The 16,827-nt window shown below is 41.3% G+C and overlaps 1 protein-coding gene across 2 annotated transcripts in view; it reads left to right on the top strand.

Annotated features, from left to right (window-relative positions):
* The window catches only part of FKBP5 (FKBP prolyl isomerase 5), a 122,244-nt gene extending 108,258 nt beyond the window's left edge, over nt 1-13,986 (top strand). For both annotated transcript variants that reach the window (XM_027525365.1, XM_027525364.1), the window contains exons 8-12: nt 1,355-1,445; nt 3,941-4,024; nt 8,388-8,573; nt 10,715-10,954; nt 11,672-13,986. In XM_027525365.1, coding sequence (XP_027381166.1) covers nt 1,355-1,445; nt 3,941-4,024; nt 8,388-8,573; nt 10,715-10,954; nt 11,672-11,779 — 709 coding nt within the window. In that variant the 3' untranslated portion in view covers nt 11,780-13,986. The remainder of the gene's footprint in view (nt 1-1,354; nt 1,446-3,940; nt 4,025-8,387; nt 8,574-10,714; nt 10,955-11,671) is intronic.
* The last annotated feature ends 2,841 nt before the right edge of the window (nt 13,987-16,827 follow it).

Raw genomic sequence — 16,827 nt, 5'->3', positions numbered from 1 at the left:
AACAAAATAGGAGATACAGCAGTCTGAGAGCTCAAAGTAGAAAACTAGTCACCACTTCCTACAGTTGGCCACTGGTAATTATGTCCGCTTTTATTTCTTTGCTGAAGATACCCTTTGCCCTGCTATTAAAACCGCCACACCCCATTCCTACCAGCTTTCAGTCCGTCTCTGTGCCTTCTCTGGCTCTAGCTTCCACTGTCTTGTGTGACAGTGGAGGTATGTGAGTAAACATTTTCTTCCTGAAAAATTGAGGCAGGGAGGAGAGAAGTGGTGCAGACAGCAAGAGATGAGTGTTCCTACTCCAATCCTCTTACCCCAGAGAAAACTGAAGCTATTAACACATCAATCCAGTTTTGGCATCTTTCATCCCATAGCCTGAGTGTTTGAGTTACTAAGTTTTTTGCAGTGCCATTCCATATATTAAAGAGAAGTTGGCTTGAAACACATGGGAGTAGAATTATTCCAGGGAACATTTTCCTATTATGCTGGGCATTGTTCTACATGCTGGGAAACCGCTGAACCAGACAGACAAAGCTCCATCAGAATTTCCGTTCTCGTAGACGTGTGCTCCCTCGAATGCCTTGCATTTGTTAAAATCTTAAATGGTCTGAAAAAAACAGATTTCTGTATCCTCAGTAATTGTATTCAGTAAGTTTGGCTAAAAAACGCAGTGTTTTGTAGTGTTACAGCCAGGGAGCTATGGGAATGCAGTGCAGCGTGTTTCTCTTGATGAGGCATTAGAGCTTGCTGGGGCTGCTTTTTTACATTATATTTTGTGTTTTCTAGTATGCTTTCTAAAAGTCTTGAAGAAATACTGTGAGGATATATATCCTTTCTGGTGTGTGATCCTTTCCCCCCATTTATCTGACTGGAAATGGCACTTCTGGAAGGGGACAATATTTTAAAGTTAAAAGCTCATTAAAACATACCTCTCCCACATAGCACTTTAACAATTATAGTGTCTGTCTTCTCTAGGTCCTGATGAAGCTTCAGCCCTGATAGTCAAATAGTGTCTGTTTTTTTTAAAAAGAACTAGATATAAAATCAAACAGAGAAAAAGACAGTGACATTTACAATTATATTAAGCAAGCTGTCCCAAGGAGTCCAGGTGTTGCATCACACAGGAATGTAAGGAAGAAGACTAAATGGAGCCTGGCTTCTTAAAAAACCACAGCAGTGGTACTTGGCACTGTATGTTCTGACCAACATCTGGTTTATCTTCAGGGTCTCTGATGTGTGTAGTTTGCAAATGAGAGCTCTATGCTAATGTGATGCGTCAAGATACCGAAGGAGGTGCCTGGAAATAAACCAGTTCTTTAAAGTTGTTTGTTTTTTTTTTCCCTCTCCATTTCAGATATGGTTTTGGAGAGGCAGGGAAGCCTAAATTTGGCATTGAACCTAATGCTGAGCTTATATATGAAGTTACACTTAAGAGCTTCGAAAAGGTGAGAAAATACCAACTTCTCTGAAATCATGACAGATTTTCTTCTCCATCCACTTCTTGTAAATTAGTATCTTACATTACCAGATGGTATAGATAGAAGGTATTTGTATGTCGTGCTTTCCATGACCGAGTTTGTCCCCTGTCTCTGATGCTGCTCCTAAAGCACAGCACAGCTGATACACAACCAAGGAGCCCAGGGTTCTTATTTTGTTCCTGTGTGTCAGCCTTTTTTTTTTTATTATTATTAACTTTTTTGGGTAGAAGCCAAGACTTGTTCCCTTATTTGTTCCTAGACTTGTTCTTTTTGTACTTTTTTTCCTGGGTTGAAGACAAAAAGGTTCATGTTCTTGCCAAGCAGCTCCTTGGGGGAGTGGGGTGCAGTTTTCCAGGGCTGAACGGGTTGTACCCTTCACAAGAGTTGCAAAGAGGCCGTCATTGTGGCTCCAAGTTATTATCCAAAATACAAGGCTTCGTGCACCACCAGGCTCCATGACAAGGGACACAAGGAACAAATCTGTTAACCTTAGACCTTTTCTTTTCATACCTGTCCAAGTAGAAAAAAGTGTTGGCCTCAGGATCCAGAAACGGCATGCCTCCTTGAGCATACTGCCATCTCAGATCCACCTCTGGAGGCTCCCAGCAGCAGCTTCCCTGGACAAACAAAACATTTGCCTGAGCTGGGTACACTGTCACATCCAGCTATGTCCCTGCCCACCAAAGTCTCCCTTCCCTGAGAGCCTTGTGAGTGCGTTTTTAAGACATTTTTCATCCCCTCCCAGTGCTACCTCCATGTTCCTTACTTTAAGCTTTGGACTAGAAAATGAACATTTTTTTGTTATTAGACACAGAAAGGAAATCATTGTCCTGAGGGCCTCTTAATGTTGGGCTGAGAAAGGGGAGGACAGCTTTGGGATCCTCTCCTAATGGTGATGCTCCGGATCATAACACAAACAGACACACGCTCTTTTCACAGCTATTGCTTGTTGTCAGATAATGTCTTCTGAAGTCCTGATCCTCCAAAGTTGTCTTCATGGCACAAAGTTGTTTTAAATAGGGAAAAAGGGATCTTTTGCACATGGTTATTTAGGCCTTTGGCTTTCTTGTTTCCATGTCAGTAAAGTAACCCCCACCCCTTCCCATCGTGGCCCTGTGGCCCTGGCCCACTCAGGCGCCCTCTCACTCCTGAGTAGTACTGTGGTACACCACAGCAAGCCTGTGCTCAGTCACGGCCCCAAGGGCACATTTGAAACCACGTGATCAATCCATGAAGATACAGCAGTCCAACATAGGAGCACCTCAGTATATAAGGCAGCTGTTAATAGACATAAAAGGAGAAATTGACAGTAACACACTCATAGTGGGGACTTTAACACCCCACTTACATCAGTGAACAGATCATCCAGACAGAAATCAATAAGAAAACACAGGCCTTAAATGACATATGACAGTTAAGACAAGATGGACTTAATTGATAGTTATAGAGCAGTCCCTCCAGAAGCACCAGAAGACACATTCAAGTGCACATGGAACATTCTCTAGGACAGGTCACATGCTGGGCCACAGGGCAAGCCTTGGTAAATTTAAGAAAACCGAAATTGTTTCAAGCATCTTTTCTGACCACAGTGCTATGAGATTATATACTTGAAACCATGTGACTGTGTGTGATGTTGTTGGTAGCAACATGATTTAATTTTCTGTTTTGTAATATTAAGAACAGATTTATAATCCACTGAAGCTTCATAATTCTTATCAGTAAATTGACAATGGCTGTGTCAGTGCTTTTCCCCTAAAGGACCTCTCAGATTGTGATGTTGACTCTCTATGATCCAGCTGTTCTTAATAAAAGTGCAGTTGTCCCTGGACTCATATCTGTAATGTGGGAAAGTAATGATACACACAAATTAGCAGGTGATCATGAAAGTGCTTGTTTATGTCTTTGCATCACCTCCGTCCTCCCACTTATGTTTTCCTTGAAATTCCCCAAGTAAACTTGTGCTAGTTTGGAGGCTTCAGGTCTGATTGTTTCACAGTGAATATAGACAATTACATGACCTGGAATTTTTAAAACTGTGTTTGAGTATATAACTGTGACTTGCCTGCAGTAGTGTTCCCATTTTAGAGTTAAAAACTGAATCTTGAGAGAAACAGCTTGCCAAAATTGTAATAACAGTATAGCAGCAGAATGAGAAAAGAGGCCCCAGCTTTCATTGTGTGGCCTCACCTTGTAATTCTAAAGATGCACTCTTAAAGAGTGCTCAACAGCCCATGTTTCTTACAGCGTTACCGCCCAAGCCTCCCTCTTGAGCAGCATGGGTCAAGCTACACCTTTGTTCTCATGGAGGGTGAGTTCTAACCTACCAGCATCAGCAAGGGCACACAGTTTTAAAAGCCACTGTGTTTCAAGGTGTAGAAGTAGCTATAGTTTTTTCTTAGTTTTTTCAGCTGATGCTTTTCCTTCTTAGTTCATCTAACCATCGTCACGCATTTATACAACAGGCCAAAGAATCCTGGGAGATGGATACCAAAGAAAAACTGGAGCAGGCTGCCATTGTCAAAGAGAAGGGGACTGTGTACTTCAAGGTACGTTAAGTCTTTGTACAATACTTTCCATCTCAAAGAATTTACTCAACTATCAGTGAAGTGTGCTGATATCCCCTATCCTGAATTCTGTCAGTACCCTTCAGGATAAGAATAAGCCTGAATTTTTACAAGTCTGTCATTTTCAGTATAAGAAATGATAAGGCAGAATGAATTAGTGTGACACAGAATACAAATGCCTCTTTTACACATTCTGATCTAGACTGTAACCATCCATAGCATCAGACCAGGTCTGGCTTGCCCACTCACCGTGTATCAGTTAAGGCCTCAAGCCCTGTGCTTGGAACATAGTGGGCCATCACCAAGTGTTTGTGCAACAAAACAAAGAATGAATAGAATAATTGTGAGCAGATAGTAGCATTCAAAGGGATAAGTTTCATATCATTTTCCCTTTCCACTGTTTTGGGGAAGTCACTTAGGTACATGATAAAAGTTCATGCACAGATTTCAAAAGGAACTGAACCCAATATAAAAAGTGCAAAGAGAATTTGTTACTAGATTTTTAAATAATAAATTGTTAGGAATCAACATAGGGTTGCCAGAAAGGCTAGTAACTCTCATTATTCACTTTAACATTATTCACTTTATTTAACATTATTCACTTTACCCGCTTAAATGAGTTGAGTGGGTACAAATCATAACTTAAAGCATTTCTTACTGTGGGTGTAGATAATATATATTTATTTATAACTCATATATACTGGATTCCCTGGTGGCTCAGAGGTAAAGAATTTGTCTGCAATGCAGGAGACATGGATTCTATCCCTCAGTTGGGAAGATTTTCTGGAGAAGGAAATGGCAACCCACTCCAGTATTCTTGCCTGGGAAATCCCCATGGACAGAGGAGCCCGGTCGCAAAGAGTCAGACACAACTTAGTGACTAAATGACAATATCAACTCAGTGTAATAAAACAGCTTAGCTGTTCAGAAACTAATTGGTTGCTGATGACTCAGTGTTGCAAAGCCAGGTATCATATAGCTGTGTCCTGAATATATACAGAGAGATGGCCAGAATTTGTAACCAGCAGCAGAAATCAGTGCTGAAGTAGCTATACAATTATTTAACTTCATTGCGTCTTAGCATCATAACTACAATAGTGATTTGTGTATTTCATAATGTTATGAACCCTCTTAAAATTACTGATGTTTGGATAAAACCTGGATCATACATATTATTTTTAACATGCAATTTGATAGACAAAATCTTTCAAAACATTAGTCTATTGGGGAAAAATTAATGAAAAGGTTCAGAACCACTGACCTAAGACTTTTTCTCCCAGAATGTCTCTGAACGTTTTGCACTAAAAAAAACTTCCCTGGAGGCACCTTCACATTTATAGGTAACAGATCCCAGCGGCGATCCTAGTTTTAACTATACGACTTTAGAAATGGTAGGTGGGTTCCTATACACATTCCCTTTTCAGATGTCAGGGCAAGTTCCAGTCTGCCTAGCAGCCTTCCTGGGCCTCGACTTTTCAGGGTGTGTGACTTGGGCACAAGCGCAGGGGCCTGGTGTGGCGGCCAGAGCAGAGATGGGGCACGGTCATGCCACCCACACAGCGAGCCCTATTCTCAGTGACCTGTCGGCTTGGTTTACACCTAAGTGGGTAAGTCTCTGCTCTTAGTAGGGTAGAATTGTAGAAAGCTTTTAAATGGAAGTGATTTTGGTGTTCAGAGTGTAAACTCCTCATATGAACCTCTGAACACTAAAGAAAGGTAGGAGAGGATGTCTTCATTTGGCTCTGAAAATAATTATTAAGCACATGTAACATGACGTTGCACCCGGCACTGTGCAGGTCAGCTAAACAGACAGGATTTGTGCCCTCATAGCTGGCACCTGGTCAGTGTCTCTCTCCTCTGACTTGGAGGCAGAGTGGGAAGAAGGCTGAGGATACTTCTTACCAAGAGGTTCTTGCGCCCCCTTGTGCTCCTTGGGGATAAAGCGTTCTTAAAGCAGCTGAGTGAAGGGTCATCTTTCAGCCACAGGACCCTTTGTAGACTCACCAGGTTTTGCTATGTTTTGACCACCATTACTGAACCAGGAAGCCAGTGCTCTGATTCAGAAACAAGTTGTCCATGACTCTTGGATTTTAGGAGTTTAGGTTAAAAACTCAAAACCCTCTTTTGCTCCAGAAGAGTGAAGGAAAGAGAAGACTTCTCAACCTTGGCACAGTTGACATTTGAGGCTGTAAAATTAATTCTGTTTGGTGGGAGGTTCTGTGCATTTAGCAGTAGCCCTGGCCCCTACCCACTAGATGCCAGTGGTACACACACATTCTCCAGTCGTGACAACTAAAGAACATCTCTAAACATTACCAGATGGTCACCTGGGGGCAGAATCACCCTAGTTGAGAACTCCAGTTTTAGTCCATCAGAAGCAGAAATAACACAAAGATCTTTGCTCATTTTAAGTTGAGATATAAAAATTATATATACTATATATGAAAGGACTATCGAGAAAGTAAAATGCTCTTTAAGTGTAAAGAACATGTACATAAAGTCTAATACTTGGGGGTTTTTATTTTCTTTCAGAAACTATAGCCTCTCTACCATTCTGATAGTCAGCACCTACCGAAGTGATCGGATCTGGTCTTTGTCCTCCCTGGCTCTTTCCTTCCTCTATGACAATATATTAGATAGAAAGGTAATTAGAGGAGGATGAGAGAGAGGAAGAAGAAACTAGACATAACAGGGAAAATGCCTGCCCTTCTCACTGAATCTAAACAAAAGGACAGCTTTCATTTTCACCCATATCTCCATTTTGCTCCCAGTGATTGAAAAACTTGATTCCATAGTTATATTCCTTTGACCTTAATATTTACTTAGCAAACCATCATCAAGAACCACCTTGTGTTAAACTCTGAATATTACAAAAGGGATAGGGCATGATTCCTGTCCCAAAAAGCTTATAATCCAGCAAGAGAAAAGACAATGACAGAAAATGCCAGCCCCTGAAACTGGTAAGGACTTCACTCTTGAGTAGTGGGGCCTAAGGCTATGACAAACTACAAGGACAGCCAGCCCCCAGCTTATACCTGTGTGAAAGCAACATGCATCCAGTAGAAACCATACTTTGAATTTGGGTTTGCCTCTACCCAGACTGGTGATGTCATCAGCAGTGAGCACAGCTCCCAGCCATGGGATCACGGGGCTAAATAACCGACACAGCGGCTCTGGACCCACACACCTTTCTGGTTTTCACTTTCAGGACAGTATTCAATAAATTACATGAGATATTCAGCAGTCTATTATAGGCTTTGTGTTAGATGATTTTGCCCAACTGTAGGCTAGATCACACTGAAGGTAGGTCAGGCTAAGCTATGCTGTTCAGTAGGTGAGGCATATGAAATGCACTTCAGTTTCCCTGGGCATACTGGGGGGTGATCCCCATGTAAGCTGAGGAAGACTGTACCTTCATATCCAGGCCCTCCACTTGGAACTGTGTCTACCCCATCCTCATCACCGGAAACTGACATCAGGGCTTCCTTTCTACAGTAATAGAGCATATGTATCATTCATGTGAATTATACAGTTTTTATTCACAGTTGTTACTGAGTGAAAATATGGTTAAGAGAAAAGTCTTTCTCATGTAGTCAGGTGACTAACACCTGTGTTACTTTTGTTTTATAGTTACGTATGCCGGACAGCTGTTGATTGTGTATATTCCCCCGGTCTGTAGATCAGTGGTTAGCAGACCGCAGCCTGTCTCTGTAGGCAGGGCTCTCCTGGGACTCAGACCACAGCCTGTTTCTGTAGGCAGGGCTCTCCTGGGACTCAGCCACCCCCTTTGTTTATATATTGTCTGTCGCTGCTTTAGTAGCCAGGACAGAGTTACAGCAGAGACTGTTTGGTCTGCAAAGCCTAAAATATTATCTGCCCCCTTATAGGAAAAGTTTGTCAACCCTTGGTTTAGCTAACGAAGATCTGCTGGGTTTGGGACTAGCACTTACCAGAATATAGTATCCACTGTCCAGGGCTGATTATCAGGAGAAGGGGAAAGTAACTTCCCTTCAAGTAAACTACTGACATAGTCTATAGCCACTCACAGGCCTTATGAAAAGTTTGGTAAATACTGGCACCAAAGAATGTAACTCAGAAGCCTTGATGCCCGTGTGCTGAAGAGAGTGAGATGGTAAATGCTGGCGAAGAGCATCACAGTGCCCACCCTGCAGCAGCTCAGAGGTCACTGGGGTTGAGAAGGAACAGGGAGAGGTGTCTGGAGAGCAGGACACTCGCGCACCCTGCTTGGGATGAGGGGGTGGTTCCCTTCTGAGGATCTGCTTCGCTCCCTTTGAACTCGCTCCAGAGCCAGGACAGCAAGTAATTACTAGCTTCTCTCTCTCAGGGAGGCAAGTACATGCAGGCGGTGATTCAGTATGGGAAGATAGTGTCCTGGTTAGAGATGGAATATGGCTTATCAGAAAAGGAATCGAAAGCTTCCGAGTCTTTTCTGCTTGCTGCCTTCCTGAACCTGGCCATGTGCTACCTGAAGCTCAGAGAGTACACCAAAGCCGTGGAGTGCTGCGACAAGGTAGAGTGTCTGCGTGTGGGATGAACGTTACATAGCCTGGATCTTTTTCCCTGTCTTCATGCTTAGTCATCCTACACTTCCTCTCAGCCAGGGTTTGGGTTTTTTCATTTTGTTTTGTTTGAGATTATTTATTTCTCAGTAAGAACTGGGAAATTCAGAAAGTTTTTTTTTTACTACAGTCATACTTTCCTTATGCCTAGACTGTTTATAATACATTATGAGTTAAAAGTTTTGATAAAATTAAGCAATATTTATCCATGACCTTAAGTCTGTGGCATTTGGTACCAGGTTACACAATTTTATAAAAACAGATTTAACTTATTAAGCCTTTTAGGTCTTTAAGAAGAGGCTGTGATGGTTCATCCAGAGATATTTACATATTTTTATTATCATATTTATTCACTGCCTAGGATTACACATAAATAATTTGCAAGACCCACAAAGCATCAGCACCCTCATTCCATCTGTGTTGTTAACATGGTAAGCAGTGCCTAAGCACTAACAACTGGTAGAAGTACCATATGTATGACTCTGTTCTTTTCTATACTAATGATGCTACTGTGTCAGGTATGAGGTCCCAGAGTGAACACTGTACATTTTACTATGGGTACAAGCTAGTAACTGGATGTATCTTAAAGACAGACAAAGGGAACAAGAAAAGCAAGCAACTATTTCAGGCCTTCTTTGTAAGATTGAGTTTTAAAATTTTGAGTTTTGTGGATCAGTATGTTATATGAAATATATAACATGATATATTAAATATATTAAATGGCATTTTGCCTGAGAGAATAATGTTACTGTTACATTTTTAAACCTTTGTTGTTCTTTCTTATAAAAGTAGTATAAAGTCATTCAATATTCAGACATTACAGAAACATCTAAGAATCTGAGTCCACTCATAAAATTCCCACTGACCCTCTCCCAAGGCCATGGTCATTCACGTCACACGCACATTCCTCTTGTTTTTCCATTTCCATAAGTAGAGTAACATGTATGTGTACTTTTTAATGAGAATGTATAGATTTATAGTTCTATAAAATAAGGCCATCTTTCCACATCTTATCAGTTCATCATATTCTTTTTAAAGTCTGCTTAGTATCCAGTGTATGTATCTATCAGTTTATTTAACCAACCTGTTTTGGTAGATTTCCAGGGTTTTGATATTACAAATTATATAGTGTCTCTCTGCATATGTATGGGATTATTTCTCTAGGATAAAATCCCTAGAAGTCGAAATACTGGGTCAAAAGACATTCTGTCAATATATTTAAATATGTTTAAATTTTAATACTTTATATATTATTGAATATTATCAGTGATTCCTCAGTATTATTGACAATAGAAAATTCTTATTTTCATTTTTAGTTCTTGGTTACTAATTAAGTTGTACATCTTTTCATTACTTGTATTGAAATAACTAGTATTTCTTCTCTGAATTGCTTGTTTACATCCTAAGATTATTAAAAAAAAAATAACCATTTGGTACTTATACCTACTCCAACTAGGTTTGCTTTTTAAAAAAATAATAACCCTATTATATTTTTATGGAGGTTTGCATGTAAATATATTTGGATTAGAATTTATTTTTGTGTTTATGAGGTTAGAATCTAAATCTTATTTTCTACATAGAATCTCTTATTTTCTACATGGATAGTCACTGTTTTAGCCCCATTTATTGAAGTTAAAACCCTTTTTATACATGATTTATGTTACTATCTTTGTGATTATTAAATCTTTTTTATATACATACACATGAATCTGTTTCCAAATGCTTTGTTCCACTAACCTGTTTTTTCATGGAGTACTGTTTTAATTTTAGTAGTTTAATAGTATATCTTTTTTTCTGGTAGGTCAAGTCCCCTCATTATTTTTGAGTTTACAGAAATTTTCTCAGCCAGTCTTAGGCATTTACTTCTTCCATTGGCATTTAAAATGAACTTCTCAAAAGCCCTCCTCCCAACCCCCCTTGGGATATTTATAGAAACTGCATTAAAAAAAGAAATGAATTTGATTATTTTGACCAGTAGTATATAATTGCCTTGAGCCTGGTCTTTTCTAAGTCTTTTGGCCAGAGACTTTTCTCTCCAAATTCCCACAAGGTACATGGCATTCTTTCTAAAATATAGCCCATCTGTCCCCAGGCCCTTGGACTGGACAGTGCTAATGAGAAGGGCTTGTACAGGAGGGGTGAAGCCCAGCTGCTCATGAACGAGTTCGAGTCAGCCAAGGGCGACTTTGAGAAAGTGTTGGAAGTAAACCCCCAGAATAAGGCTGCAAGACTGCAGATCTCCATGTGCCAGAAAAAGGCTAAGGAGCACAACGAGCGGGACCGCAGAATCTATGCCAACATGTTCAAGAAGTTTGCAGAGCAGGACGCAAAGGTACGTGCACAACCCACCCACCTTCAGGTTGCGGGAGGACGGACCGACCGGACCTCTGACTTCCATCCTAAGGAGGTTCCCGTAGGACACAGGCCCAGGAAGACAACCCGAGAGGCCACGAGGAGGGAAGAGGACTTCAGAGCTGATCAAGGCTGCTTGGATCTAGAGGACGAGCCGGGAGGGTATGCGGTTCAGTTCACCAGAGGCACAGTTGTGAGGCCCTGGCACGTCCATGCAAGAGAAGAGGGGAATTAATTCCCTAGAAGTGCACTAAGGCTTTTATTATTATTTTAAAAGCCAAACACAACACTTGCTTGTAGAAACTTCTGAGCTTCCTAGGAAATAAACTCTGAGGGGGAAGCCCCACCCCATGCCCTTTACTTTGAGGCTTGAGAGCCAACCTAGCAACCCAAGAGGAGCAGTCAGCCCCCCGGACCGCTCAGGTGTATTCTGGTCCTCACTGACCGTCCACTCAGACCCTCAGTCACGTGGACTTGACAGTCAAAGCTGTCCGTGGGGTGGGCTGGTCACTTTAACCAAAGAAAAGGGAAAGCTCCCAGGCTAACTGTGGCAGCAGCGCTGGGACTGACCAGCTGTGAATCCCAATACAGTCGTGCTCACGCCCTCTTGTGTTAGACGTGACCATCTAGAGGAGCCAGGAAGCAACTGGACATTTCTTTTTTCCTCTAACCCTCTTGATTCCTGTTTGTTCCTTAGGAAGAGGCCAGTAAAACAATGAGCAAGAAGACTTTAGAAGGGGTCACCAACGAGAAAGAAATAGGAAGTCCATCGATGGACGAGCAGAAAGCCGAAGGGCACGTATGACACCACGCCACGGAGGGAAGAGTCCTAACACACTCGGCCCCTCCTCCATGGGCTTTCACCCAACTCAGGACTAAACAGTGTTTAATGTAAAGTTTGTTATAGTCTATGTGATTCTGGAAGCAAACAGCAAAACTAGTAGCTTCCCAAAAACCACCACCCTGCTGCTGCCCAGAGCTCTCATCGCGGGGGCGGTGTGGGACCACTCCAGGTGGAACAGAGCAGCGTCTGTCAGTGTGGAGAGTGAGCCAGCACCTTAAGTCCTGCTCATTTCAGTTGATGTCAACTTGCAATATCCAATTCCGGGTCCCTTAAGATCATTCTAACAATTGGGGGCTGTCTGTTAGGTTTTACATTTGACTGAACTTTAATAGCACTGCAGAAACCTAGAATTCAATGCTTGATGAGTTTCTTCTTTCCTATAGTTGGGCAGGGGAGAGTTGAGGGTGGGGGAGGTTTTGTTTTCCAAATGACTGAAGTGCTCTGAATGCAAGCTGTTGCATTTTTAATGAACAGAACCCACTGTAGAGGGGCCAGGTCCCGTTCAGGTCCACAGCAGCATCACACACTTGAAAGCCAGAACCTCAGAGGCGTCTTGCTTGCTGACTTTGCCGCCTTAGTCAAGCAACCCCTCTGTGAGAGCGGTTTCTGCCCCGCAGCCTGTCCCCCAAGGGGGACCCTGTCATTCCTAAAACACTCTTCCATGATGGTGAGAAGGAGGTTCTGGATTAGCCTTCCCCACTTTGGATGAAGTTCTGAGACACTGAAATGTGAAGAAAGCAGTCAGAATTGTGCTTTTTCTTCCCTCCTCTGTCTGTTAGGAAAGAATGTTGCATCCAGTAATGCCTGCTCATTGCTACCGTTCAGTTTCTCACTTCCATTCTGATCTCTCCTATCAAGAATTTCAGACTTGTTCTTATATCTTTGACGTGGAGTGAGTTTTTATTTAACCTATCTGTCTAGGATCCTTGAAGCATTTTTTGTTGTCTTTTTAAAATTCCTGTCTCATAAACACGTGTATACTGATATATGGAAGTTTATTTACACTCCTATTTTTTTTTTTGACTTTTTACTACTAAGTAGCTTAATTTTTAAAAACAAAATCTGTGAGGTTGAAAAATCATTGCTCTTCTACATTAACCGTTTTCCTTGCAGGTTTGACATGCTGTAGCTTTCTTTTCCTGCACTGATAGCTGCTTTGTTCTGGTATGAGTTGTGGAAAAGAGTTGAAAACAGCTTCCCATGCAGGTACATCTAGCCTAAAATCTCCAGTACTTGGGCATTGAATTAGGGCAAGTCTTAAATACGAACATGTAGTTGAATTTTAGTCCTTACGGGTAAGCAAGATTAAGCATGGCTTTCTAGTCCCACAGCCTAAGAAATAAGAAACACTCATAGGAATGCATTTGGCAACCCAAAAAACATTTGTTTCAACCTAGAACATCTCACCTTTTTAAATCCTAAAAAACACTGGCAATTATATTTTAGATTCATTTTTATTTTTATGGTGGTTTTAACAAAACACTTTTATTCTTGGGTTAGGACCCATGTTAAAACATAAAAATAAAGTCATTTCCTTTTTATACCAGTTTTCGTCTCTATGGAACAAATGGAATCGAGTTTCTCCTTTAATGATAACTAGAATTCCTTTTAATTTCTCATGTACACACTTGTCTTTTTTCATGAGGTATTTCTTTAAAAAGCCCCAATCTCACCTAGAGAATATAAAGCAAAAGTTGATTTTGCTTATCTGCTTAACTGCCTAGTATTTGTAGCTCTGTTGACTAGAGCATGACTCCAACGAGGCCAAGATTGAAATTAGATCCTAAAAAGGCCAGTTAGATTTTTGCAGGTAACAAGCAAAATAGTATTCCCAAAACTAGATTCTCTTAGCCCACTGTCTCCCTAGTGTATGTTATGGGTCACGGGAACAGAAAGTGTGTGGAGTGGGGAGAGGGGAAGGTTGGGCAGGTGGTTCAGAGGAGACTATTACAAGGTGCCCATCACCTCTCAAGACAAAGAAACTTCATGTATTCTTGTATCAGATTCAGTAATTTTAAACAATTTGTCTAGAAATCAGCTGTCTCTTAGACTGCATTTGGAGTGGTGAGACAGATGAATTAATAGCAGATTGGTTTTTAAAACTATTCAGATGTACTTTTTTGGTGTTCCTTAAATAAATTCAGAAAAACAAATGTGATTTCCCATTATTCTTGTTGTTGTGTTGTTTTAATCGCTAAGTCATGTCTGACTCTTTTGTGACCCCATGGGCTATAATCCATCAGACTCCTCTGTCCATAGGATTCTCCAGGCAAGAATACTGGAGTAGGCTGCCATTTTCTTCTCTAAGGGATCTTCCTGACCCAAGGATCAAACCCGCTTCTCCTACATTGGTGGGCGGACTCTTTACCACTGAACTACCTGGGAAGCACCCCACCCCCACCATTATTCTTGGTTTTGCTCAAATAGTCTTCAATAAAAAGGTTGTTTTGGTTGGGAAACTACTTTGGGGGCCCAGCTGAAAAAATGAAACCTCAGAAAACTGACAAGAGACAACACTGTCCTGCTCTTTGCTCTAAGACACAACTTGAGATTAGCTTTGGGGTACAGGCAATGGAATTATGCATCTTTGTTCAAATGAACCAAATAATCAGAAGAGGATTCTGTGTTTGCATTAACCAGTAGACATTCCACCATTTTCATTGTAAGGTAGGTTCAGTTTGGGAAGTGAAGAGGTTTAATTGTGCCCTTTAATAAATATGTAAAATATAAGTAAGCATGTGTCAGGCGCTGTTGTGTGTTAAACAAGTATTTCCTCTTAAGTAGCATTTTTCTTGGATATTCACACTGTGAAGGCCTAAAGAGCTGATGTCACATACATTGTGAACCCTTATTCACAGTGCAAAACAAACCAGATATTAGATCCTCACTAGAATCTGGCTGCAGCAAGAAAAGGCAAAAGGTTTTCCTCTGAACCCTGCTCCTTTTGAGCAAACACTTCAGTATCTTTGTTTGGAGGGACCCTCACCTTTTTAACATAATCAAGGGCAAGTAGTGGAAACTTCAGTGATCTGCCAGGCATTGACATGGGTAAGGTTGGTACGAGTTGCTAAGAACAGTGCATAGGAAAAGCTGCCCTGCAGCCACAGGCTTAAATGGGTCATAACTACTGGGTGCATCCCATGCGTCAGACATTTAAACCCCCTTTACGCTTCCACATGTAAAAAGGATGTAGCTGCTGCACTGTTGCCATCTTCTGAATCGCACAGAAGATCATGTGGTCCTTACTGAAACTATAAGAAAGGCATTCTGGGATATGTATTTCAAACCTGGCTTAGTTGACACATTATAAATATTTCCCAAGTGTCTAAGCCTTTCCTGAGGCATTAAATATTTCTGTCCTGGGTCTACTTGGATGATGTGCTTTCTTAAATAACTTTAAAGCCAAAAATCATAATGCCTATAGCAAGAAGTTAGCTACTTAAAAGTTTGACCAAGGAGATAAAGCAGGAAGAACAAGTGGCTAATGATTAGTACTTGGCAATGTAATGACTAACTCTAGTTACTCTACTGATTTGATATCTGCTTACAACCACGTTTCCACAGTGAGAACTTCTGCTCTTTTCAGTGTAGAAACATGAACCCGCCTATATGACCTTGCCCTAAAACAGATACCAAAGTCTTCCTAAAGATGACACCAGCCTAAACACAGTAAACTCATGACTGTCTGCTGAGACATCAAGGAACTTATACGTTCCTTTATTCATCCCCATCTCAGCATCTAGCACACTATACCCAAACTAGTACTCAGTAGATACCCAGCAAATTGGCTTCCTCCCCTTCATATCTCTTACTTCTGTGGCCCTTCATTCCTGTCACCCACCTTGAAATGTGGAGGCCAGAACGACATGGTTTCCTAGCAATCCCTGCAACCTAATCTTGGTCCTTGAGGTGCTGGGAACCAGCCAACAACTTGACTCAGGGTGGATCTGCAAAATGCATCTATGGTCTTCAGGCCACAGTGATCTTAAATCTATTTCCACTCAAGGGTAGATCAAATGTGAAGTGAACGAGGATTCCGGGAAGATTGAAGAATAGGAAGCACCAGGAATCTCCCACCGAGACAACAGCTACAGTGGCAGAATCTGTCTGATATAACTATTTTGGAATTTGGGAGTTTATGAAAGCCTTACAACTTGCAGGCATGGATGGTAAACTGTAGGCAGTTTTTGTTCATTTCAGCTAGCACAATAGAAGCTACCCATCCACTACAACCAGCAACATGGCAGGCAGCTCTGCAAGTTTCTGACACAGCTTGTGGGAGCTAGGGTGGGCAAAAAGGACTCTGTTCCCTGGATATTGAGGATCTGTGCCCTGAGTGGGATTTCTGCTTGATTACTGAGATGCAAAGAGGTAGGCAGCTGTTGGCTCATCTTGCCCCATCAATGTAAGCCTCTGGCTCAAAAGTCCAGCAGCGTTTTGCATCTTCCCCTCCCTTTTAAGAGCCAAACATTAAAAACTAGCACATTCAAAAATGACTGCCTATATGGGAAAAATGAGAAAGACCACATGTGTCCAGGGAAAGGCTCAGAAAAGACCCGAGAAGACGCTACGTTTGCACTTCAGACCGACTCTCAGCACAGAGACAGCCTACAGCAATCAAGAAACCAAATGAACAAATTAAAAAATACATGGGGAGGGAGGTGGGAGGGGGGTTCAGGATGGGGAGCACGTGTACACCTGTGGCGGATTCATGTTGATGTATGGCAAAACCAATACAATATTGTAAAGTAAAAAAATTAAATAAAAATTAAAAATACAGCAAAACCTGGAGGAGGAAAATCTGATTTCCAGAATGAATTCCACATTATTAGATTCAAATGGTCAGAGTTAAACAACAACAACAATCACAAAGCACACAAAGCAGCAGGAAAGTATGGACCAACTGGTGGAAAAAATGATTCAACAGAATCTTTCCTTGAAAAAGGCCTCATGGCAGATATACTACCAAAATTTTAAAACAACGATCTTAAAGATGTTCAAAGAACTAA

This window comes from Bos indicus x Bos taurus, chromosome 23 (assembly GCF_003369695.1).
Source record: "Bos indicus x Bos taurus breed Angus x Brahman F1 hybrid chromosome 23, Bos_hybrid_MaternalHap_v2.0, whole genome shotgun sequence".
Lineage (NCBI taxonomy): Eukaryota > Metazoa > Chordata > Mammalia > Artiodactyla > Bovidae > Bos > Bos indicus x Bos taurus.
The sequence above is the reverse complement of the archived record's forward strand: the minus strand, read 5'-3'. Positions and strand labels throughout refer to the sequence as shown.